This window comes from Pistacia vera, unplaced genomic scaffold (assembly GCF_008641045.1).
Source record: "Pistacia vera cultivar Batoury unplaced genomic scaffold, PisVer_v2 Contig200, whole genome shotgun sequence".
Classification (NCBI taxonomy): Eukaryota; Viridiplantae; Streptophyta; class Magnoliopsida; order Sapindales; family Anacardiaceae; genus Pistacia; species Pistacia vera.
The window spans coordinates 1,224,420-1,250,218 of NW_022196003.1; the positions used below are offsets into that span (position 1 = coordinate 1,224,420).

At 37.2% G+C, this 25,799-nt stretch overlaps 6 protein-coding genes across 6 annotated transcripts; 4 read left to right on the top strand and 2 right to left on the bottom strand.

Annotated features, from left to right (window-relative positions):
• Positions 1-84: 84 nt before the first annotated feature.
• LOC116128644 lies at positions 85-3,633 on the bottom strand. Its single transcript, XM_031414403.1, has 7 exons — positions 3,361-3,633; positions 2,627-3,238; positions 2,106-2,290; positions 1,551-1,789; positions 1,223-1,422; positions 539-664; positions 85-433 (listed from the first exon to the last, which is right to left on the bottom strand). Exons 1-7 carry the CDS (start codon positions 3,514-3,516, stop codon positions 335-337), a joined length of 1,617 nt encoding a protein of 538 aa, XP_031270263.1. The 5' UTR covers positions 3,517-3,633; the 3' UTR covers positions 85-334.
• Positions 3,634-3,858: 225 nt separating this feature from the next.
• Positions 3,859-5,776, top strand: LOC116128647. Its single transcript, XM_031414406.1, has 3 exons — positions 3,859-4,008; positions 4,215-4,280; positions 5,352-5,776. The coding sequence occupies exons 1-3, from the start codon at positions 3,961-3,963 to the stop codon at positions 5,397-5,399; spliced, it is 162 nt and encodes a 53-aa protein (XP_031270266.1). The 5' UTR covers positions 3,859-3,960; the 3' UTR covers positions 5,400-5,776.
• A 1,533-nt stretch (positions 5,777-7,309) lies between these two features.
• Positions 7,310-11,639, top strand: LOC116128591 (probable pre-mRNA-splicing factor ATP-dependent RNA helicase DEAH5). Its single transcript, XM_031414339.1, has 2 exons — positions 7,310-10,359; positions 10,803-11,639. Exons 1-2 carry the CDS (start codon positions 7,541-7,543, stop codon positions 11,194-11,196), a joined length of 3,213 nt encoding a protein of 1,070 aa, XP_031270199.1. The 5' UTR covers positions 7,310-7,540; the 3' UTR covers positions 11,197-11,639.
• Positions 11,640-12,473: 834 nt separating this feature from the next.
• LOC116128493 lies at positions 12,474-13,484 on the top strand. The gene has a single exon (XM_031414207.1). The coding sequence runs from the start codon at positions 12,561-12,563 to the stop codon at positions 13,482-13,484; it is 924 nt and encodes a 307-aa protein (XP_031270067.1). The 5' UTR covers positions 12,474-12,560.
• A 22-nt stretch (positions 13,485-13,506) lies between these two features.
• LOC116128573 lies at positions 13,507-15,354 on the top strand. Its single transcript, XM_031414312.1, has one exon. The coding sequence runs from the start codon at positions 13,795-13,797 to the stop codon at positions 15,049-15,051; it is 1,257 nt and encodes a 418-aa protein (XP_031270172.1). The 5' UTR covers positions 13,507-13,794; the 3' UTR covers positions 15,052-15,354.
• A 1,009-nt stretch (positions 15,355-16,363) lies between these two features.
• LOC116128571 (auxin response factor 5) lies at positions 16,364-23,265 on the bottom strand. Its single transcript, XM_031414311.1, has 14 exons — positions 22,592-23,265; positions 22,183-22,295; positions 21,134-21,232; positions 20,968-21,024; positions 20,632-20,784; positions 20,459-20,543; positions 20,144-20,234; positions 19,581-19,745; positions 19,348-19,470; positions 19,067-19,142; positions 18,793-18,928; positions 17,416-18,707; positions 16,933-17,123; positions 16,364-16,782 (listed from the first exon to the last, which is right to left on the bottom strand). The coding sequence occupies exons 1-14, from the start codon at positions 22,695-22,697 to the stop codon at positions 16,629-16,631; spliced, it is 2,841 nt and encodes a 946-aa protein (XP_031270171.1). The 5' UTR covers positions 22,698-23,265; the 3' UTR covers positions 16,364-16,628.
• Between the last annotated feature and the right edge of the window lie 2,534 nt (positions 23,266-25,799).

Genomic DNA, 25,799 nt, shown 5'->3' on the forward strand with positions numbered 1-25,799 from the left:
TCTAAACTTCCATTATTCAACATTAAACTAAGAAAAATTAGTTTGGTTTGCATGGCCCTTGGGGCTTTAGCTGATCCAAACAACTTAGTACTGTGAAAAAAACCAATGCACAATTTTTAAGTATTTAGTTATATCGTAAACAAGCTTACACAAAGAACAAATCTTACAGACGAGTGTGCACCTCCAGAAATCGGTGCAACCACAATCCAGATATATAAAGGGAGTTGCTTGGCTAGTTTGACTTTCCTCTTGTTATAGTTACAACAACGCTAACATGAACATAAAACCAATCACCCCCGGGTACACAGAACAGCTTAATTCTTTACAAATTACCTTATCGATCTTCCCTTTTAACTGCATTGGGATCCGATACCATGTCCATCATCATCTTCTCAGGAGAATCTTCCCAACTAGCAAATGTTTTCATGTCAACCTGCAAAAGAAGCAAAACAAACATTTATTTTGAGCAATTTACCCAATCCTTAGATGCAAACAGTCAATAGCATCCAAATTTTCTTGAATGATTTCTGTTGGTTACCTTGCGTCTTTGCTCAGTGAAAAGTTCCTCCCTCTTCTTGTATGAATTCTGGGATTGCTTTGCTGAGCTCCCACCCAATCCCCAGACTTCTACTTCCGAAATTGGAGCTTCGACTGGGAGAAACCCCTGCATATAAGTTCATCATTAGAAGCCGTTCTTGTGAATCTTTCACGGTGTAACGTGGTTCTATCAGTGTTCATATCAAGCAAGGATTCCAAACATATATTATAGTTGCTGCTGACTCAACCTTGCAGTTATTGAATGTATCATCTCCACAAAAATAATAGAGAAGCACCAAAATACAGATTGTCTATGGTGATTAACAAATTTTAAAGGCATCGATATGCATAAGCAATTAAGTTTAAAGAATATTCGAGTGAAATATGGGAAATAAGTGGCGGATAATAAAGTATGAAACTAGTAATTCAGAGTTTCTTGACACATGCACCATAGAAACATTGAGCAATGTCAGTCAAAAAGTTGAAAATTAAAGACACAAAAAGGAAATCAACATAGTGCTCAGATCTTAAAATATCATCTCATTCTGATTTATATTTACAATGTTATAAAAACTTCAAATTTTGGCATGGAAAAACGATAAATAATTGGCAATTTTAAAGGGTTCAAATTCTGTTATCAAAAATGAATATTAGCTTTAATTGTCTTTCTCATAAGCATCAATACCTGACATGGAATAAGGGAGCCCGGTCGGTAAGTTTTGTCAACTGCATGATGGCGAACAGTAACTTTAGCAAAATCTTCATCAATAAAAATTCTCTCATTCCCTATGGTTCCTCCAAATGCAATTCCCACAGGCTTCGGATGTGGTTCATAAACCTTACCAGTTGAATGCAAATGGCTGTAAACAAAGTTCTTCTCCTTCGCTATAAATGAATTCATAATTAGGCAGTCAGTTCATTGACTGTGATAAAATTAAATATGTTTATAGCAACTTGATTTTAGCACATCAGTCCTGAAAAAGAAAAGATTCCACATATTCCCCTCAACATACCAGAAGGTAAGAAAGCATGGAAGACTGGACTTATAGCATACAAATTCCCTGCGCTTCCATAAAACACATCCCTATTTTCGAATCCCTGTTCTGTAAGTGCACCTATGATCCATTTCCTGTCACTGGCATCACCCCCATGGGCATCTCCAGAATTAGCAGAGACCAAAATTAGCAATGGACCATGGTAACCTTCAATGTTAGACCAGAACCTGTTCAGGCCTTTGCCATGGAGAGATGACCTACAAAGTAATGTTAAATAAGATTTAATGTAGTAGCAAGCAACTACACAGGCAAATTTGACAAGTAAAACCCGGAAAATAAAGACCCAGCCAAACATGGACATACAATTACAATCTCAATCAGAGGAGAGATTTGTTTCTAGTTGTCAAGAAGCTAAGTAACAACTCATGCAATCAACAACTTAAGCAATAGAAGCAATATTATAGATTAAGCTGACAATTCATTAGATTTAAGAAATCAATAACAAGAGTATTCATCTGCGCAACATGCAAGTAAAATAAGTCATAACAAGATGAGATGGGAAAGATGACATACTTATAGACAAGATTTTCATCTGTTTCATCACTCTTAATAGGACAGCATAGTTTCAAAACCTCTTCACATACAGTTCTGTATGTAAGGGAAATTGAGAATGCCCTTCCCCGGGATAGAAGATAATTATCACGTGCCTTTGTCGAAGAGATATCTCCTAAAGACGATATAGAGGGTCCCAAAGCATTCTGCCATTTTTCACAAAATAGTTATCCCACCAATGATATATTAGCAGCAGATAGTGTTTTAATGCAAACTGTTCAATTGTTTGAATGCACAATTCAGATAGCGAGTTTTGTTTAGATAAACTAATATCTTAATCCTCAATTGGAGTCTTAAGTCCTGAAAAGTCTGCAATCCATCAGTGTTCAGACATGGGATATCTCATGCGCTTATATGCATAACAATCAATCATGTCGCTCACAATACACCAGCGAAAAAAACCAAGTCAACCAAAACTTGGTATTTGGATAATGAGAATTCACGAAAGCTAGCTAACTAGAAGGAAAAGATAAATTATATACCTCTAAGGCAACACAGTTATGTAGTCTTGCATTGACAAATTTGGTAAAGCACTCGGTGAGACTTGGCACTGTTTTGAAGGCCCATTGAAGAAACTTTCCTGCAGGAAGCTGAACTTCCAAGTCAGCAACACTGCAATCCCATACATTGAAATCACTGCCAACTTCAGCACACGACATAACAGCCGACAATACCAAATGATTAACATCTGGCAGCCAAAGATCTACTTTTTCTTCCGAAACTATTCGAGTTCTAGAATCCCATAACAGAGTCCAGCTCATCCAAAAAATCATAAGCACATCAACAGGCAGAAGATACCCACCCACCTTACAATCAGCATCATCAGATTCAAATTCCAATTTCAAATTCAGTCCTGCCTTTGTACCAGCTGCGCAGAATATTCTCAACAAAGTATTAAGCACCATTGAAGTAGGCATCCTTCCACAACACTTAACATAACCTTTCACAAACTCAACCCAACTTAATCCTCCCTTTTCAGGCACAAAGAATAAATCTGCTATGGATACACCCACATGATCCAACAAACTCCAAATGGAATTAACCACAAGGGGTGCTTCAGAATTCGGGTTTTTATAATTCAAATTAAAACATTGCTGAAACAGATTAAATTCCGTAAGTGAGATAACGTAAGATAACATATACAAACCTAATTAAAGATTTAGACTTTTGAGTATATTTACCAACAAAGCGAGCAATGTAATGTAATGTAACGAACCTGTAGAGTGCGGCGAGGAAGTAAATTAGTTTGAGGATGATGAAGCTTTGAGAAAGCATTTTGAAGCACAGGAAGTGATCCTGTAGAAGCTGCTAAACTTTCCACTTCTCTTTGTTCATTGGGAACATTGTGGGATGTGGACGGTGATGCTCCCATTTTTTCTCACTTTCTCTTCAATGTCAATCAAACCTCCTCGATGAATTCCAGTTTCACACTCACAACAATATCAAAAGCATCCACCGTCTCATGCATTGCCAACTCGGCAACATTTGTCACACCCCCGATGACTTAAAAACTTTTTGTCCCCTTCCTTCAGTTATGACTTATGAGTAAGTTTATCCTACATTTTATAAAAGTAATATATTTTAAAGGCCTATTGGATAAAACTACCCAATTTATTCTTTGACTGTTATTTTGATTGAAAGTACATAGATAAAACTGGGCCTATTGGACCTTGTTACTGGGCCTTTACGAACTCGCCCAATAAGTTAGTTGGGAAACCCACTCAGATTTAAAACTGAAACAGAAAGATTCTGAAGTCAGTTCGATTGGAATCGACAGCCATCCCCACTCGAAGAGTTTTCGGTTATTTATCGTCCAATGGTGCCACCTCCTGGACCTTACTCCGGCACCAGCACGCTCGCCCTGGTGATCAATTTCACTTGTTAATCTCATACTGAAACTTTAATCAGTTATTTAATACATAAATTATCATCTGCTAATAAATGGCAAAATTAGCGTAATTAAAATGGGACTAAAGGTTTAATCGACTGTTCTACATGACTTCATTTTATTAGTTTGTGCCTTTGTGGGACCTTTTTTTTTTTTTTTTTATCGGGTTTCTTTTTGTGTAGGTGGCTCGTGTGTCGGCCTTCAGTTTTGGTGCGGTTTATGGTAATATGAAGCTCAAGATTCTTAAGGTCATCCCTCATCTTTGATTCTTAAAAATCATCTGTGATTTTGAATTCTGATATTGTGATGCGTTCTTAGATCTAATTATGTTTTATTGTAATTATTTTTAGTTTTTTAGGTAATTAGATTAGTAATCTCGGTTAAATTTAATTTAGGAAATAAAATTTTACTACATGATTTATACTTATTGTATCGATAAGGACATTCACGGGGTGTGCCTGGCGTTAGAATAGAAAAATTGCAATGCATACTGGGTTTTGCTTGAGAAGCTTATTGAAACTTAATTAGGACTCCTCTTGTTAATATTTGTTGGTTTAGAGACAAGATTAAAGAACTATTTGGTGTGACCGTTGCAGTTGATATCAATTGTAGAGCTATTAAGACAAATTCCATTGTCAGAGTTCCAGTATGAAAAAAGCAATGCAGCCTATCAGGGATTCACATGTAGTTTAGAAGTCTTTGAACTGTTGGTAATGTGTTGCTACCCCCTGGTATGCGCCGCTTTCCTAATCAAAAGATAGGAGAGAACCCCTTCTCCTGAGGAATCATTGGACAATGGTGACATGGTTTATCACTCTTTTTAATATATGAGAATTTGTCTGGTCACCATTACTAGGAAAGGAGTTACATTGGAAATCAGTTTACCGTCTCATGAAACTGGTATTGAATGACTATGGGTTTGTTAAATACTTTCATCACATGCATCCTCAAGGTGTTATGCATCATGATTCTTTGTGATCTTTTAGTTTAAGAATATCCTGAATGAAGCTTGGCTAAGGTGGTGAAATTCTCAGAGATTTAGAAATCTATTCTTCTGTATTGTTATCAGTAAAGGAGGACATTACATTCCAAAATTTATATTACAGTGCTAAGTTGGGTATTGTCACTCCACTGAAATTATTTTGTTTGACATATCTGGTCCTCGTATAAGCTATGGATGGGAATAACTGAGAGATTTTTGGATTCTGTAACGTTTATGTGTGAAAAGCATTGCAGCCCATTACCGATCTATTTTGTTTGTAAAATTTAACCTTTTTCCTTTCTTTCTTTTTTGTTTTTTTTTTTTTTCTTTTAACCAGATGAAGGCAAAGTCACACAAGAAAGCGGAAGCCAAGGCACATCACTGAGGAGCTGTTCATAGAATGGAATAAGGAGAGGTGGGGCTCCTGTTTCAAATTTGATGCATTTGAACACGACGGTTCTTGAACATGGTGTTGGTAGTTAATTTTGGTTTGCTATCTTTGCTATTAGAATTCTCATTATTGCTTTTCCTTTTGAAAGAGCGCAAGGATGATCTTGATATAAGTGCTGCTAGTTTATCATCTGAACTATTGGAATTCACATTATCTTCATAGAGAGAAGAAGAATTGTTGTTATGATTTAGTTGATTCCCTTCTGCTTAGTGTTTTTTTCGTGATTTAATGGAATAATTTGATGGTTGATGGCTTGATGCAGAAGGTCTTCCACCACTCAATGTTGTATATTGATATTAATTCTTTCTTTTTGTTTGTTTGTATTCAGGAAAGAAAAATAATTATGAGAAAGTTATTCAGGAATTAAACAATTACTGCTGTCCGTTTGCAGCAGATACGTGAAACGCTCTCAACCTGATTCAGTTGTTGATGAACTAAAACTCTGGTGGGTTGTATGTTAAAAAATTAAAAATTAAAAAATAAGAAATGTTATTTGTTTTCTAAAATTTACGTAATAATTTAAATATAATATACAGCAACATTTTAACCACTTTTGGGTGGTTGGGTGAAACAATGAGAATTCTTGAGTGTATTACTTGATTGTTAATAGGGGTGTTTATTGGAAGGTTTATCTGGTTGTTAACTTCCAGGGTCTGAACATCTACAGGTAGAGCTATATATCCCTAATTCGGGTGGAGCTATAAGTGTTCTTTAAGTGTATTATTTAGTTGTTAATAGGGTGTTCATTGGAAGGCTTGCTTGTTAACTTTTAGAGGTCGTTTGGATTGGGGGTAAATAAGATAACGGGGGTAATCTTTGTTTATTTTGTAAGAATATTGTGTTTGGTTTGTATGTAATAAAATATTACGAGAATCTTTTATTGCAAATAGTGGCTACTTTTGGTAATGTGTGGGGTAATCTTATTACCTTATCAGGGAGTGTCATTAAAACATTATTAGAGTAATATGATTTTTCTACTCATTTTGTCCTTAATTAAAAACCATTTCAGACACAATTATCCTCAAATGTCTACCAAATAACAATTAGCCCAACCGCCCTACATTTGAGAAATTAGCTAAAACACTCTAACCATAAAAAAGTTTAAAAGTTAACAAAATACCTCTAATCACTCAAAACCACCGTCGGCCACCGACGTTAGTCGCCGTAATGGTGCGCGACCGGCGGGATCTGACTGGTCGTGCACCAGTGAGGCATTTTCTTCATCGTCGAAAACAATTAGATTTGGCATTTCTATGGTTGTTTCATGGTCACAAATGTGGTCGTTTTCCGACCATGGATTTGTAATCCATGACCATTTTCGACTTTGCCGATTTCGTTGACTATCGACGGTGGTGGTTGGTTGTCGGTAGTGGCTTAGGCTGAGTGAAAGTGATTTTGTTATAAATTAAAATTTTATATGACTTGAGTGTTTTAGCAAAATTTTAAATGATGGGGGTTAAAAGTGATTCAAAAAATAATAATAAAAAATATTATTATATTAATATTTAAAAAAGAATGCAATTTAATAATTATATAACATACTCATCCATTTATTCAAATCAATCAAACATATTTTCTAAATATTCCTATGATTTTTTTTAATTAATATAATATATTTATATATTAAAATATTATATGATCCAAACGAGGGCTCAAGTATCACGAGTTAAAGAATAAAAAAGAAAAATCGGTTTTTCTTAAATAAATTGTCTTTTGAAGATAACATGTAGTAAAATAATCCCATACAGCTTTTAAATCCAATATGTGATTATTGGGGAGAATTTTTTCAGCAGTCCCCTAAATTATTTTTCAGAAAAATAAGTCGGAGCATAAGAAAAACGTCCGACTTGGCAACTTCTTACTTGGCGCGCAAGTGAACCGTCCATGAACCAGACACGAATGATCCAAAGAAGGTTGACAAAAGGTTGATCTTAAAAGCCTCCATCCAGTTTCGATTCCCTGCAACACAAGGAGTCTGTAGTTTTGTAAGCCATATTCGATCAGGTACACGAAGACTCTCCAAATCTTTTTGTGTGTGTGTGTGTGTGTTGTGTGTGTGTTTTTCATCTGGAACGATGGTTATAGAAGATGATGCTTTTAAGAAACTAGAATATCTGTCCCTTGTCTCTAAGATTTGTTCTGAGTTGGAAACACATCTAGGCTTTGGAGATAAGGTATTGGCTGAGTTCCTCTGCGAGTTAGGCCGTAGTTGCGAAACAGTGGAGAGGTTTGATACTAAATTGAAAGCAAATGGAGCTGAGTTGCCTGATTACGTTGTCCGTACATTGTTAACTATCATTCACGCCATTCTTCCTCCGGGTAAGAAGCGAAATTCAGATGAGAAGTTAAAGAAAGAGAGAGGCAGTGATGGTGAGAAGATCAAGTACAGTGCTCTTGAGAAAGAAATTGAAGTTGATGTTGGTAATCGATGTCGAGAAACTGAGGATCCCAAGTTGTATATGGTTTATAAAGGGACAGTATCAAGAGTGATGGAGACGGGTTGTTTTGTTGAGTTGAGGGATTTAAAGGGTAAGGAGGGTTTGGTTCATGTTTCGCAGATTTCACGTAGGAGAATTGGTAATGCCAAAGATGTTTTGCAGCCTTATCAGGAGGTTTATGCGAAGGTGATTTCGGTTTCAGGTGGGAAGTTGAGTCTTTCCATGAGGGATATCAATCAGAATACTGGTAAGGACTTACTTCCGCTAAAGAAGAGCTCCGTGGATGATAAGTTCAGGGCTAATGCATCAGGGCCTATAGCTAGGATGGATCTTGAGGAGGATGATGCTGTCCGGTCGCGCCAGCAGCTGAAGAGAATGAGCTCACTGGAGAAGTGGGAAAAGAAACAGTTGATTGCTTCAGGGGTTTTGGCTGAGAATGAGTATACCATGTATGATGAGGAAGGAGATGGGTTGGCTTCTGAAGAGGAGAATGCTGAGGAAGAGCTTGAGATTGAACTGAACGAGGATGAACCAGCATTTTTAAATGGGCATTCTAAGTATTCTGTTGACATATCACCTGTAAAAATCTTCAAGAATCCAGAAGGGTCTCTGAGCCGTTCTGCTGCTCTCCAATCTGCTCTCATCAAGGAGCGGAGAGAACTGAGGGGACAACAGCAGAAGACAATGTTTGATTCAATACCAAAGGATCTGAACCGTGCTTGGGAAGATCCGATACCGGAAACTGGTGATAGACATCTTGCAGATGAGCTTAGGGGTGTTGGTTTATCAGCTTCTAACATGCCCGAATGGAAGAAGGACGCATACGGAAAAGCATTGACTTTTGGACACAGATCAAAGCTCTCCATTCAGGAACAGAGGAAGAGCTTGCCAATTTACAAACTCAAGAAGGAACTAATTCAGGCTGTGCATGATAATCAGGTTTTGGTTGTAATCGGTGAGACTGGTTCAGGTAAAACTACCCAAGTACCACAGTATCTTGCGGAGGCTGGTTACACAACAAAAGGTAAGATTGGATGTACTCAACCTCGAAGGGTCGCTGCAACATCTGTGGCCAAGCGAGTTGCTGAAGAGTTTGGTTGTCGTTTGGGGGAGGATGTTGGGTACGCTATACGATTTGAGGATTGTACTGGAGCTGATACTGTGATCAAGTACATGACGGATGGTATGCTTCTCAAAGAGATTTTGATAGATGAAAATCTTTCTCAGTATTCAGTCATTATGCTTGATGAAGCTCATGAGAGGACAATCAACACCGATGTTCTTTTTGGGTTACTTAAGCAGCTTGTGAAACGGAGACCTGACCTTCGCCTGATTGTTACATCTGCCACATTAGATGCAGAGAAATTTTCAGGATATTTCTTCAACTGCAACATCTTCACAATTCCTGGAAGGACTTTCCCTGTTGAGATATTCTACTCCAAACAGCCAGAAAGCGATTATCTAGATGCAGCACTGATCACTGTCCTAGAGATCCACTTGACAGAACCTGAAGGAGATATCCTTCTCTTCTTGACTGGTCAGGAGGAGATTGATTTTGCATGTGAATCTCTTCATGAGAGAATCAAAAGATTGGGAAAAAATGTTCCTGAACTGCTTGTTTTGCCAGCTTATAGTGCCCTCCCTAGTGAAATGCAATCAAAAATTTTTGAACCTGCCCCTCAAGGGGGTAGGAAAGTGGTTGTGGCCACTAATATTGCTGAGGCTTCTTTGACTATTGATGGGATATATTATGTTATTGATCCTGGATTTGCAAAACAAAATGTCTATAATCCGAAGCAAGGGGTTGAATCACTAGTCATAACTGCAATTTCACAAGCATCAGCGAAGCAAAGAGCTGGGCGTGCCGGGCGTACTGGGCCTGGAAAATGTTACCGCCTGTACACAGAAAGTGCGTATCGCAACGAGATGTCCCCTAGTACAATTCCAGAAATCCAAAGGGTTGACCTTGGAATAACTACACTTACAATAAAAGCTATGGGAATAAATGATCTCTTTTCTTTTGATTTTATGGATTCCCCTCCACCCCAAGCTCTCATTTCTGCCATGCAACAGTTGTTCAGTCTTGGAGCGCTCGATGAGGAGGGACTTCTGACAAAATTGGGTACAAAAATGGCGGAATTTCCTCTAGATCCGCCATTATCGAAGATGTTGCTAGCCAGTGTCAGCCTTGGGAGCAGTGATGAGATAATAACAATCATTGCCCTGATTCAAACTGGCAACATCTTCCACAGGCCAAGGGAAAAACAAGCTCAAGCAGATCAGAAGAGAGCCAAGTTTTTCCAGCCCGAAGGAGACAATTTTACTCTGCTTACTGTTTATGAGGCTTGGAAAGCCAAGAACTTCTCTTTGCCTTGGTGTTTTGAGAATTTTGTTCAGTCTCAATCCTTGAGGAGGGCACAGGATGTCAGGAAACAACTTCTCTCCATCATGGACAAGTAAGTTTTTGTAGTTTCAAGTTTATATTATTTTCATTTTAGTCTTTGCAGTCTTTTCCTTCTAAAATGCCATGATTTAGTGACTTATGTGAGGTGATTTCTAAGTATAATTGCTGATAAAGGGGTATAATTACAAAGGATGTGCTTAATAATTTTAAGTATAGGAAGCAAAGCTAATTAATTGGAATAATGGTGCTCTCAATTTGCAGTAGTTGAATGTGTGTTCACTTGGGACAGGCAATTATACGTTTTCCAATTGTTTCTCTATAGTTTGGTACACTGGCAACCATTAACGATTCTCATATATATGAAACATTTGTGATTGGCGTCATTTGGATCACATGCTTTCTAATTGTTTCTCTCTAGTGTGTTACACTTCTCATATATACCCATATATTAAACTTATGCTTGGTACATGTGCTAAAACTTTTTGTTTATTTCAGATATAAATTGGATGTTGTGAGTGCTGGAAAAGATACCACAAAAATAACAAAGGCAATTATCGCTGGATTCTTTTTTCATGTCGCCAGAAAAGACCCACAAGAGGGATATAGGACTTTAGTTGAGAATCAGCCTGTTTATATCCACCCAAGCAGTGCTCTCTTCCAAATACAACCAGATTGGGTCATCTACAATGAGTTAATAATGACTACGAAAGAGTACATGCGCAACGTAACTTCTATAGATCCAAAGTGGCTTACAGAACTGGCACCTAGATTCTTCAAGGTGGCAAATCCCACAACATTGAGCAAGCGCAAATGTAGAGAACGCATCGAACCGTTACATGATAAATATCATGAACCTAATTCTTGGCGATTGAGTAAAAGACGAGCATGATATGTGATTTACTTATAATCAGTTAAATTAACCAATTTCAATCTCAGATTTCGCCTCACACTCTGTTGCCAAAGACAAGGAAATCAAGGAGACAGATGACGTGTTAAGTAAGCTGAATATATGCTGAAATTGGTGATTCCTAATGGTTGAGTGTTTTTTCATTTTAAAATCACCGTTGTAATATCTTTAGACATTAGATAGAGCTGTATAATTTCCTTTTATACAGACTTGTTTAATTGTCTAAAGCCTTAGACAAAGCTCTGTAACTGTTATATATGTGGAGCTATTGTAATCTTTTTTCACAATGAATGATAAAAAAAATCACTCCCTCTTTGCCATCATTGGGGAAGTAGGTAAACTTTCATCTTGTTTAACTTCCTCCTAAGGTGGTAGGAATACTATAAACAGGAAGCATGATGCAACAAACAGCCTAATGCTTGAAGGTAAAGCATCATATGATATGATAACTCTTTTTTTCATTAATTGATGTAGCAAGTAAGACATACCAATTGAGAATGCTTGATGGGATAACTAGTAATTGCGAGGTCCATATGCACTTTCTGTTTCTTCAGAGGTAAGCAGTTGTCTTTGAAGCCAAATTTCCCCCAAAGATTAAGATGTGCTTATTTTATTGTCAAATTTTCCAAACTTTTGGAAAAGCTTGAGGTTCTGGTTAGCTTTTATAGGAGTAATGAGATCTAACAACATTAAAATATAGAACCATTTGTATATTTGATAACGGAAAAGGCGAAAATTATGTCGCCAAGGCCCTTTACTCTTGAATGGGTTTTCGACTGTTCGTCCAAGTAAGAGGAGGACCCAAATTGAAGGTGGATGAGTTGGATTCGTTGAAGTTCTGACTTTTGACTGGGGTAGATAGATGGTCTAATCTTCACGGGATGATTATCACGTCCCTTTACCGAGGATGTGTTGTGGGATTGTCGTATGCACAATTGTGGGTCCTCTATATTCTTGATGTTTACAAGTGTACCGTCCATAAGAAAGAATGTGGCGCTTTGTAACTCCTAATCCTATCCCACCAGGTCCAGGATTTATCATCTTCTACAGTTGAGTTTAATTAGAATTTCCTGTCACAAGACAAGATGAAAGTACATATATTTAAGCCGATTTAAACACAAAAAACTAATACAATAGTGATAATCGAGTTTCACCTTGAATTCATTATAATTGTTGTGTAACCGACAGGACTAGCATTAATATTTATTTTTTCTTGATTATATTATGTAATAGAAAAATCTCCACTTGCCACTTCACAAATCTCACTTTCAATACCCTTCACTCTCTCTTTCATTTCAATTACTCACTTTCTCTCACACACTAGCAGAAGCAAAGCAGAGAGTAAGATGGGTTCAGTTTCACTGAAAATAGGAGATGGAACAGCTAGATTTAAGAGAGCAACAGTATGTTCATCAGCTCTGAACATTCTCATGCTTTTCTCTGTTATCACCACCAATCTTTTTGCTTTATACGCCTTCACGTCGTCCCCCAAAGACAATCAAAACCACCCACTTCTTCACCACCACAGGAACATCTCGTTGATCTCTGAACATGTCTCTCTTATCCTTAAAGAGATCGACTCATCTCAAAAAAAACTTGCTAAGATGGAAAAAGAGCTTTTAGGATATGATACCATTGATCTTTCAAGACCCAATATTGCAAATGAGCTCAAATTGTTTCTCCAACACAACCCACTTCCTCTTGGTAAAGATTCAAAAACTGGGGTCACTGAAATGGTAGCATCTGTGGGGCATACCTGTGAGAAATCTGCTGATTTGTTGACTCAGTATATGAGTTACAAGGTATCTGGGCCTTGTCCAGATGATTGGAGCCTTGGTCAGAAGCTGATTTTGCGTGGATGCGAGCCTTTGCCTAGAAGGAGATGCTTTGCCAAGTCTATTCCTAAGGTGGGTCTTCAATCTTTTCCTAATTCTATTTGGAAACCTGTTAGTGATAAAATTGTTACTTGGAGTGGTCTAGGTTGCAAGAATTTTGATTGTTTGAATGGTAAAAAGTTGAGTAGGGATTGTGTTGGTTGTTTTGATTTGGTCAATGGGTATGAAAATCAAAGATATGTAAAGGCTAGAAGCAAGAATGATTTTCTTATTGATGATGTGTTAGGTTTGGGAAGTGGAGGAATTAGAATAGGGTTTGATATTGGAGGTGGGTCTGGTACTTTTGCTGCTAGAATGGCAGAGAGAAATGTGACTGTGATCACTAATACATTGAATATTGATGCTCCATATAGTGAATTTATTGCTGCAAGNTGAGTTTAATTAGATTTTCCTGTCACAAGGCAAGATGAAAGTACATATATTTAAGCCGATTTAAACACAAAAAACTAATACAATAGTGATAATCGAGTTTCGCCTTGAAGTCATTATAATTGTTGTGTAACCGACAGGACTAGCTTCTCAAAGTTACGGTGTCTTAATATCAATTTTTTCTTGATTATATTATGTAATAGAAAAATCTCCACTTGACGCTCCACAAATCTCACTTTCAATACCCTTCACTCTCTCTTTCATTTCAATTACTCACTTTCTCTCACACACTAGCAGAAGCAAAGCAGAGAGTAAGATGGGTTCAGTTTCACTGAAAATAGGAGATGGAACAGCTAGATTTAAGAGAGCAACAGTATGTTCATCAGCTCTTAACATTCTCATGCTTTTCTCTGTTATCACCACCAATCTTTTTGCTTTATACGCCTTCACGTCGTCCCCCAAAGACAATCAAAACCACCCACTTCTTCACCACCACAGGAACATCTCGTTGATCTCTGAACATGTCTCTCTTATCCTTAAAGAGATCGACTCGTCTCAAAAAAAACTTGCCAAGATGGAAAAAGAGCTTTTAGGATATGATACCATTGATCTTTCAAGACCCAATATTGCAAATGAGCTCAAATTGTTTCTCCAACACCACCCACTTCCTCTTGGTAAAGATTCAAAAACTGGGGTCACTGAAATGGTAGCATCTGTGGGGCATACCTGTGAGAAATCTGCTGATTTGTTGACTCAGTATATGAGTTACAAGGTATCTGGGCCTTGTCCAGATGATTGGAGCCTTGGTCAGAAGCTGATTTTGCGTGGATGCGAGCCTTTGCCTAGAAGGAGATGCTTTGCCAAGTCTATTCCTAAGGTGGGTCTTCAATCTTTTCCTAATTCTATTTGGAAACCTGTTAGTGATAAAATTGTTACTTGGAGTGGTCTAGGTTGCAAGAATTTTGATTGTTTGAATGGTAAAAAGTTGAGTAGGGATTGTGTTGGTTGTTTTGATTTGGTCAATGGGTATGAAAATCAAAGATATGTCAAGGCTAGAAGCAAGAATGATTTTCTTATTGATGATGTGTTAGGTTTGGGAAGTGGAGGAATTAGAATAGGGTTTGATATTGGAGGTGGGTCTGGTACTTTTGCTGCTAGAATGGCAGAGAGAAATGTGACTGTGATCACTAATACATTGAATATTGATGCTCCATATAGTGAATTTATTGCTGCAAGAGGGCTATTTCCCCTGTATTTGAGTTTAGATCATAGGTTCCCTTTTTATGATAATGTGTTTGATTTGGTTCATGCATCTAGTGGATTAGATGTTGGGGGTAAACCTGAAAAATTGGAGTTCTTAATGTTTGATCTCGACCGAATTCTGAGGGCTGGTGGCTTGTTTTGGTTGGATAACTTCTATTGTGCCGATGATGAGAAGAAGAGGACTTTGACTCGTTTGATAGAGCGATTTGGGTATAAAAAACTGAAGTGGGTTGTGGGGGAAAAGGCAGATAATGTCAAATCTGAAGTATATCTGTCTGCTGTTCTACAAAAGCCAGTGAGATCGTCATGAGAGGCATAGTGTTCAATGTTCCTAGCCTTATTGACACAGAATTTGTGTTAGTTCATTGGCTCAAAGATCCTCATAAAATTCATTTGAATGTGGAATAAGTGCTTCCATTGTTTCTTTTCCCCAAACATATCTGGGGATGATAATCTGTTCTATAGTTGAAAAATGTTTTATCTATTGTTTTGTACTTTAGGTGATAGCTATTATCTCAGTTATCTGGACAAATATAATGTTAGTAAATTAGTTATTTCTGATTTACTTCATGAATCTGTTTACATATTTTAATTTTTTTACTTTCTTTGAAAATTTTTAGCGAAAGAGATGTTCTCATGTCTGAAGTCTGATCCAAATAGTGAATTTATTGTTTTTTATAGGAATATTGATGAACTATTTGCCCTTATAGCTGCAATTATCTTCCCAATATTTAAAGCAGCGAATTGTTGTTATTTAAACCTGTTAAATGATTTGGGTGGTCTTCTGGTACTTGTGTGGCCTCCTCAAATTCGCTGATGAGTTGTAATCAATAATTTCACTGGTCCTTACCATTTTTCTTTAGCCCCATTTGATGAAGCATTTACGGCTTTAATGGTTATCCATTAATGTGTATATACTTGATACAGCAATCTAACAATTCCCCTTTTTTTGTTTCCAAATCTATGCATGGTTTTCTCATTCTTAAACGCCTGCTTTAAAGAGATCTTACTGATTAATAGATGGAACATGTAGTATGGAGAGGCTCTCTGTTGTTTTGCCAAAAGAAATTTTGCTTTTAATACTGAACCACCTAATCATATGGCTATTGCAAAATTAGTGTGAGTTTAAAGAGATTGTATCGTGTGGAGCTCCCTCCCATGGAAACATACAAACAAACTGGAATTTCGTTTTTGCGGACATTAAATCGGAGTGGAAACTAAAATGAAAGGTAAAACAAAAATGCATTTTTTTTTTTTTTTTTCTCCAATGAAAGTTCTTATAAAAACAGAAATTTCAGGTCCATTAGCATCGTATTCCTGAGCTGTTATGAAGGAGCATCTGACATAATTGTACTAGGATGGGATCAGTTATTGAAACTTATTAGAAATACCAGTAAATCCGGCCACGGCTATTAAACCATTGTCCTTTATGTGGGCTTATCAAACCTACCAAGAACTCTATAACGTTAGCGTGGAAGCCCTATAGCGGACGGGCCTGGGGCGGAAGTGGTTCTCCATTCTCCAATGCTTATGGAAATGGAACCTGCTATAGAACGTTTTAAATCTCCGAATGCAAAGAAATTTCGTAATCGCGGGAAAGGCGAAATCACCATTTCATCATATTATCTGATAAGCATTAATACGATGATATTAATATTAGTAGTTTCACTTCCTACTTAACAAATGTGAAATGTCTCCTTACATTCATTCATTCGTCAGTCCGCCTTCACTAACTTAAAACTAAAACAAAGGTGAGGGCCTCTAGGCCTTTCCTTGAAGCAGTGTTTACAGCAGCATCCATATATTTTACCAGAGGGTCTTCTCCTTCCATAAACAAGGCAGTAAGGAAGAAATTGGAAGAATATCTAGTGATGGGTCTATCGGGATTCACTGAGGACCACCTGCACGACCACCACCTACCATGGAACACTCAATGCCTTGCATTGCAGCGCTGTTGAGAAGCTTCATTCCCTCTTCACTCATCTGCTTAACTTCTTGAGGTGACAGAATCCTTATGCACCGGACACAGCCAACAAATTCTCTGTATGCAAACATGGAATCAACACGATCAGAAACTTGGCACTGGAATGAGAAACCAAAATTTTTTTTTGAAACTGCACTTAATAATCCATGAAAATATCGACAATGGACAGATTAAAGCACATAAATCAACAAAGAAAAGAACACTTACTCCCAAGGATCATCTCCCACAAGTAGAACATCATTTTCATAATCTACGTACACCAATTTCCATTCAGAGCCTCGTGGGTCATTCAGCAGACCCTCAAGTCCAAACATATGCTCAATGGCAGAGCATAGTTCATCATAATTTTTAAAAGTCGTGACATCTATGGATCTCCCAACCGATCCTGCCTTTTGAACCTGTCAGCCAGAGACAATTTTATAACCTCTGGTCAAAGTGCCATCAAAATTTGAAACAATAATGATACAGGATAAAGTTAGTATATACACAACAGGCAAATATACAACCCATCACTGACTCTAACCGGTTCTATGAAAATTTTTTGTCAGTGAGCAGTTTTGCCTAGCTGATTTTTCTCCAACAAAACTTATACATTCCATACCATGAATTCATAATTTGAAGCCCACAAATTTATAAGGAAACAATAGGGCATAATATAATATGTATAATAAGATAGTAGAATTTTAGTACCTTGGTATATGTCCGCACAGGTGGAGCTACTTGCGGCCATGAGGTATTCTGCAATAGACCGCTCTCATCAAAATCCAAATTACTTGAAGATGTGCCACCTGAGTTGTCTTGGAAGTCTTGCTTAGAGACAGCCTGAGAATCTGCTAGGCTTGCAGAAGTAATCTGAGATTGAACGTCCTGACTAGAGCAGAAATTGTTAATTAAACAATCAGAAGGATTCTGGAAATTAGCATCCTTCAATGGACAAAATCCATCCAGAATTGCACTTGAGACGGAATGATCAATCATAGTACTTGCACCATTACTAGCATCAATGTTGACACAGCTGTAAGTCCCACTCTGATTATTGCTCTCATCCGACAAATCCCTCAACCCATTGGAGTTTAGGCCACAGGGATCTTGCTGAGCAAATGGAGTAAACGGGTCTACTTGGGAGAAAAACCTCAAATTATTCAGTTGATGATCCCACATTTCCTGGCCTGGTGAAGGTAAAGGGGGATTGATTACTTCAGGGAACACTGCTGAAGGGTCTTGCAATCCAGACATGGGTAATGGTGTTTTACCATACATACCAGCAAGTGATTGACAAGAAGTGTGTGATATCCATTCATCAGTGTCTACAAAAGGAAGTAAGCCGTTCAGATTACCAGAATCATATGGGGATACATTAATCTGTGGCCCGTGCAATACAGATGAATCCAGTTGTGACTGCATTGGCCAAGGACAGGTTTGTAATTGCATTGGAGCCTGGTTCGGGTTATGGTATGTATGCTGGTTTACTAAGTTTTGTGGATTTAGAGAACTAGTCACCAGTTTTTCCATGCTGCTCTCTCCCATCGAAGTTAAATGACTAAACTGATCAGTTGATTGCTCAGGTTCTGATCTCAAATTCTCAGTATTAGTTCCAGCTGGCATTTGCTTCTCACATTTGCTTGGAGGATTTGATTTTGATGAACTCATATTTGTGGCATCAGTTTGGTCAACACATAATCGGGAACTATTTTGGTTTTCTATCCTTGCATTTTCTGACTGGATAAGCTGAGGTTTCTGATTGACTATAGCCTGCAGGGTCTTCGTCTCTTCTACCGGTACTGGAGCTCCCTTGGCATCAGAGGTTTGTTGTAGAGAAGAGGCAAAGGTTCCAGAACTATTACCAAGCTGAGGTTTCAGCATCATCTTGATCAATTGCTCAGAACACAGGTTTGACATTGGAGAGTATGGCATAACCCCATTTCCAATCTCAGGATAGATAAGAGGTCTCTTCAATAAATTTCCCCACTCAGTTTCTGCTCCTGGTACCACAATTATAGCAGAAAGATAAGTATCCAACAAACACACCCCATAGGAAACAATTAAAAATAAACAGACAAAACTCACCTAAAAATCCAGAAGAAAATGGTCGTTTAAGACCTGAAGTCAGAGATGGAAATATGAATAGACTTTCAGGTGTCTCAATTTCCCATGAACTAACCCTTTTCTGCTTATCACTACACCCCGGCTCATCCCACTCTACCTGTTACAAAGCAGATGTCTGGGGTTCAATTGTCAAACTGGCAAATTACACAGAGCACTAGCTTTTACAACTTGAAAAGAATGAAGAAAATCAATGTCAGATCAGAATTGATTAACATCTAGAAATAATGTACTGTACCTGAAGATTTCGCCACTTGGAACCAGGCCACCTCAGTGGATCCAAATCACTAACCCCAACTATTGTTCCCATATATCTGTGGAAAACAAGATAAAAGGTTAACAAACCAAAATTTGGCCTAACTTCAAACTTGCAACTACTGCAATAAAACAGTTAGTGTACCCATAACAAACAGAAGAGATTTATCAGAAACAGATGCTACATTCTGAAACTACAACCCCTTTCTTCTCACTATACGTAATGCTAGAATGAATATGAGTAATCAACACTCGAAACAATACCTCCGTTTACCGGACTCCTCTGTTTCAAACATCATTCCAAACCGCATACCAACTGAAATTTGGGTCCCATATACAGACTTTCTGTATTTAGCCACAGGAATAACAAATTCTGAAGGGCACGCCCTAGAAGATAGTATGATCAAGGATAAGTTTAAAGAATCAACAAGAAATGGGGAAAGAGGAATAATTGCAACTAAGATCAGAATAAGTAAGATAATCTATGTTAAACAAACCTTGGGTTGTAGAAAATAGTAAATGGGCTACGATTGGAGGCAGCATGAGCTGCAGCAGCGAGTACACCGATGTGCATGCTATCAGCTGATAGAACTGATGAAGGTAATGCTGTTTGTTGGCGATTTGCACGCCTTACACCCACCAATAACTGTGATTTTTCATCCCTACAACATGAAATGAACTACAGTGAGATAATCATATTCATATAATGTTTATTGTGCATTCACTAAACAATTCCAAAAGGCATAACTTGTCCTGAACCCATTAAAAATATTTATTATCGGTTAAGGCACAAATCATCAACAACATAATAGTTGCCCAAATAAGTCAGCTACATAACTAGCTATCAAGCATGTATAGTGCCACGCGAAGAAATTACTTGAATTCAAAGTTTTCCACAAAATAAATTGAGTCAAGTTTGGTAAAGTTTGGAAAGAGGCACACTAAGCCATTTGAGACAGAAATTCCAATTTATAGAAATCCCATAACCTTACCAAACAATGACTTCACATTGAATAAGCAAGTACAAATGACATATTTACATAACCAACACAGAAATTACCTGATAAACAAAACAGAATCACCGGCTCTGAGCCTTTTAGACCCAACAAACAAACTCCACCCTGTTGTGAGAAGGTGCCTTTTTGGCTGCCCTGCATAAAGCAAAATACTGTGATTAGTTATTGTGCTAAAACAAAACTAAACTGATAAACAATATTTATATAGGTTATACTGCTGTGCATAATCTGACAAGAATATACAAAGAAAAATTAATTGTTTAACAATTTTCCAAATTCCAGAAGCACTTCTTCCATGCATAATCAACTTAACAACCAATGTATGAGATATTAAAAAATATTAAGAAAAGCAACCTTACCGCGGTAGATATGGCGAAATGTCCAGGTATTATCATGCAAGTCACGAACAACAAGCTCTTGTGTTGGTGGTTGCATTGAGTAATCCTGAAATAGATATAATGAAACGTGTAAATATAAATACACCATTCCATCATTACTGCTTGCAAGGTTTTCCACCAGAGGTAATGCTCACCAGTGGAGGAAAGAGCTTTTCTGCAGCCCTGCGTGGAACTGAGAAGCCACCATGTGTGCTTGTATCACTTGCAGTCAGAGTTTTGCAGAAAAATTCAGTTGGATGTTTGCTAGGCTTTAGTCCAAAGTCTGGTATAGGGTAGACGTCCTTTTCCTGATTTTAAAAAAAAAAAAAAAAAAACATGGTTTATGAAAACAGTATAAACATATACAATTCCTACCACCTCTGTATTAGTTGGGGCTTTGGTGGTTTTCCAATATACATTTTTGAGGTTCAATATCTAACAATATAGATACATTCAATTACTTTCAGATAAGTTAAGATGATCAAACTTACAGAGTTCAATGGTTGAAGACTCATTTGGGCATAGACTTCATCTGTATCTTTGTCTGCCTATAACAGATTGCAGATAACAGATTACAAGATGCGGTACATAGATGTCCCAATGCAGTAAACCAGTACTATATATAGAGGAAATTTATAATCAGCCAAAAAGACTTACATGTAGAGTAACATTGTGAACTTGGCACAACAACTGAGATGGAAGATTAGGATAGTTGGGAATTTGTGAGGTTGCCGATCTCTTAGTAGAAACTGCCACCTGATCAAACAACAAAAATGTTCATAAGTGACAAAAAGAAAACTGGGATGCTCTTATTTTAACCCTGAAATTGGTTTTACAAACGCTCTCACTACATTATCTCTTCCAGTTGTATTATTACCGATATGTCCAGTAGTGAAAATATACTCAACATTTAAACTCCTTCAGTCACAAACTATGCAATACTTGAGATCTGCAAACATTTTACTAAAATGATGCACACCTAATTCTCTCAAAAAAACAAGGAAAATGCCATAGCACCTCATTCAAAGGCACATGTATGTCAATATTCTCGAATTAATTCCCACAGAAAGCCAGAGTAAAACAAAAATTAATATATATATATATATATATATATATATATATATATATTTTTATAGTTCTTGGTTGTTCTTAATACATCTACGCAGATTTTCGAAAGGTTCGTAGAAACAAAGTACAGAGGACATCCGAAACTGATATTTAAGAAGATTTCTAGCAAATCCAGCTTTAGTTTGGTTGCTCAGGATGGATCTCTGATACTGTAGACATGAGAGCACTAAATGAGACCAGATACTAACATTTTTAACCGCCCGATAAAAAATAATCAGATGTTCAAGGTAGTGAAGTGAGCTTTTCACTCAAAATTCTAGTTGTCAGCTTAAATCTTATCTCAGAATCTCACCAAAAAAAAAGGAAGAAGAAGAAGATGAAAGAGCCTATTAGGATTCATCTAGGAAGGCCATTACACAGCCCTAAAGACAAACTGAGACGGTATAGATTCGAATCTACAAAAATATAAAATTTTCATCGATCAAGGAAACGATTTAATACCCACAGCTTGCTTCCTCCTCCTTTTAAATCACAAAGCAAAGTTTTTTTTTTTACTATTTATTTATTTTCTGGAGGCCAAATAGTATTTATTTCTGTATAGGGAAGCAAAAGAACAAGAATTAGAAATAAATGCAGACCTGTTCACTATGTCCCTGAGGGAAGTAATACACAAGACTACCCAGCTGAGGCAAAGAAACAAGTGGACCTGCACAGGCATGCCATAGCTCCGAATTTATAGCTTTCCTTGCCCCTGAAATTAACAAGGACAAGTTTTTTATGAGATAAACTCCGGCAATGCTTCTTCAAAACAACATCAATTGTATAAAAATAGTTAAAAATTACATATACTACGCCATGAAAACCATTTAGTTGAACTTAGTTACGCTCAAAAGATGAAATTTGAAACCTTTTTATTCATTTCAATTCACAGACAAAAAGGCAAACTTTTAATTCAAACAAAAAACTGAAAGTTTTGTGAAGTAAGCCAAACCAACAATCTTGGAATGCTTCTTCAAATAAAACTTAAGTTGAAAATTCAAAACAAACCAGACTGATCCTGCATTTCTTTCAACAACTTCATTTCCTCTAGCAAAGTAGTTTGTGCTCGACCAACCAAGCCTCCAGCTTTGATCTTCTCTTCAACAGAGGCCATCTTCTTCGTAAGAAAACGCAAAATCCAAAAGCTAAAACCTTTTATCCGTATCTCATTTTTCTGTTTATTCTATTCCAATCTTCCAAAACTAGGATCGACCCATGTCATGGAATATAAGGTTGCTGAAAATCAACCAATAGAAGCGAGCACAAAAGAACCTTCAAGAGTCCAAACTCAAGGAACAAAGCCTGCAGAAAAGGTTGGTAGCTTCTGAAAAAAAATCTACAAGGTGGGGCTTTTACACAACCAAAAATAAAAACCCATCAGTTTGCATCGAAGCACGCCAACCAAAGTATGAATAGTCTCTCTTTGTTCTTGTTTTTATCTCCTCCAAAGAAACCGACCTTTCAATGAAACCCACTCATCATCATAATAATACAACTGAACTGATTCCTTCTTTATGCCAAAGCCCCATCCTCATCCTCATCCTCATCCTCATCCTCACCCTCACTTTCACCTTCACCCCCTCCCTCTCTCTCCCTGTCTACATAGAGTAGCTATATATTTTGGTTGAAACTGGAAAGAGTGTGCATGCTCTTATCCTGCGCACACACTTTCAGTAAAAGGCGATTCCGTTGCAGCTTTATACTGTGTATAAATATTTAAAGACCAAATGCAATAATAACTAATAAAGAAATGCAAAAAGCAGAGCAACACCAAGCGAACACGAAAACTCAACAGTACTTACACACAATATTAAAAAGAAAGAAAAAAAAAGTTTTTCAAAAGAGGAGGGAGGCCGGTTATAATGTCTTAGTAGATGGCGCATTTTAGCACGTGGATTACGAGGATCACATCACTGTTGGCTTTTGGCTTTTGCTCAACTCCATTTTTTTTACCTGCTCTATATTAATATTCGCCAAATCCGATTATAATATCATACATTACAGCTCATGTTAAATTCTCAAGCTATAGCGACATATACTTGAACATTCAACAGTTAGTGAAGCAAAACTAAATGAGAAAAATAAAAAAAAATAAAAAAGGAAAAAGCGAGTCTCTGTGCTTTTGCGCCTGATATTTGGCTGTCATTACGCGTGCAGTTCACGACAAATCAATGGTGGCAGTGGCGCACGTTAACCTGTAGTGAAACGTGTCACTAGTCTGAGTAACGGGTCGCGGCGGCGCTGCTTCTTTGAATTGTGCGTTTCTTTACATTTACATATAAATAATACAATTAAACAACACTATTAATTATATCCCGCAAACTTTCCCCGATAATTCTGACGTGAAAGTTTAAAATTGATTAATTCATAACGAGTTTTAAAGGATCATATAAATCTTATTAATTAATTTTAAATTAATTAATTATAAACTATCATATTAAAATTATTAAAAAAAATTTATAAAAAATTATTATTGACATAATATTAGTCTTTACTAAGTATTTAATTGTAAGTTGCAATTAGTTTTATTAATGTCATTCATTATCTTCTTCTGCTCATGTCCTGCCAAGATCCTTAATTAAGCTTAATGGTTAACAGGGGATTTGTAGTAACAAAATCTTCTGGAAATAAAATAGGCATATGTTGTTGGGTTGAAAATGGAAGATATTTGTACCAAATTGACAAAGATTTTTTGGTGAGTGGAGCACTCCCGAGAGGAATCCGCTAATAAAGGGCAAGAAAGAGAGAGAGAGAGAGCTTTAGGTTTTCCAAATGAGATGACTCACTCATGCAATGTACATGATAATATGAAATGATGTAATTTGGCCACTGTTGCATAGTTGAATACGCATGGAAAGGAAAAAGTGCTCACGCACGCATCCCCATTCATATTTGGAGATTAAGTTAAGATTATCTTCTCAAGTGAAAAATGGGCAACCGGTTTAAAGATTAAAGCCCTTTCTCCTACCAAGTACGAGCTAGATCTACCCTTTTAAACAGTGGGGCCGGCCATCTTCAATTCTTAAGAGTTAAATAAGACAATCACCACCAAATGGTCTTAAATGGGACAATTTTTGTTTTTGTTAAAAACACAAAAACAAAAGTTCCCAAATCATTTAAATTGTTTAGGAAGCAATCTTGTCAACTTTTTTTAAGATCACCAATCCCCAGACACGTTATTTTGTATAGGAAACGTGAACACCCTCCCAGCATGCATTTATATGGATGTGGGTCATGATCGGACGGTCGGGATTGGACGCTGAAATCGAGCGGCACGCGAGGTTAGAATAGAATTGGACCTCCCTTGTGCACATTATTCAATGGCTTTGGAACATAAACTCGCCGTATTCTCAGCTTAATATTTAACTCTAAACGATGCGTATGAGTTTATAACCCAAAACCCATTAGTCTCCTTCCCTGTTTCCACCATGCACAAAGTGGGTTCGGGTTCGCCGTATAAACTTAGTGCTTGACCTCTAATTGACTATCATCAATTATCATATCTAACATGCTCAAAAATTCAACCAAACTCGATATTGTAAGATCTCTAGTGGTCCAACTAAAGTGACATCACATAACAAAGTCAAGATAAGGCATATTTATGAGAAAGTGAGCTGTGTTATTGCAATTGAAATGCTTATAAAGCGATGAGGAGGGGCCTCCCAGATTTAGTGTGGGATCCACTCTTCTAAGAAATCATGTGAAGGGACCATTGAATTTGCTATTGATATAGCCCCATGGGGTCAACATTTATGTTTATATCAAGCCATGAATTTGATATATAGTAGTTTAGGTTTCTTTCTTCCTCATTATTAAAATTGGGCAATGCGTAATGATTTTGCACTGCAAAAAAATAAAAATAAAGGGGTGAGAGTAATCATGCCATAGCATATCATACCACGTCAAATAATGAAAATGGCGAGATGGACAGTAGAATCATTCATTTATATGGGACAAAATTAAATGTGGTCCGAAACTTTACACCCAAAAAACGAGCTATTTGAATTTCATGCCCAAAATCATGGCCGTTCTCGTGGGCAGATCAGAGACTGTAGTTATTATTGTTACGTCAAGTCCTGGTGATGATTATATCAGATGTCTCCGGCGGAATTTCAGAAACGGTCCCATTTTGGTCAAGCTATGATAATGGAGGAAGCAAAGCAATAGAGAAAGTAGTAGTGATAGCATCTTTAAGAACAGAAAGGTCAGGTGGTAA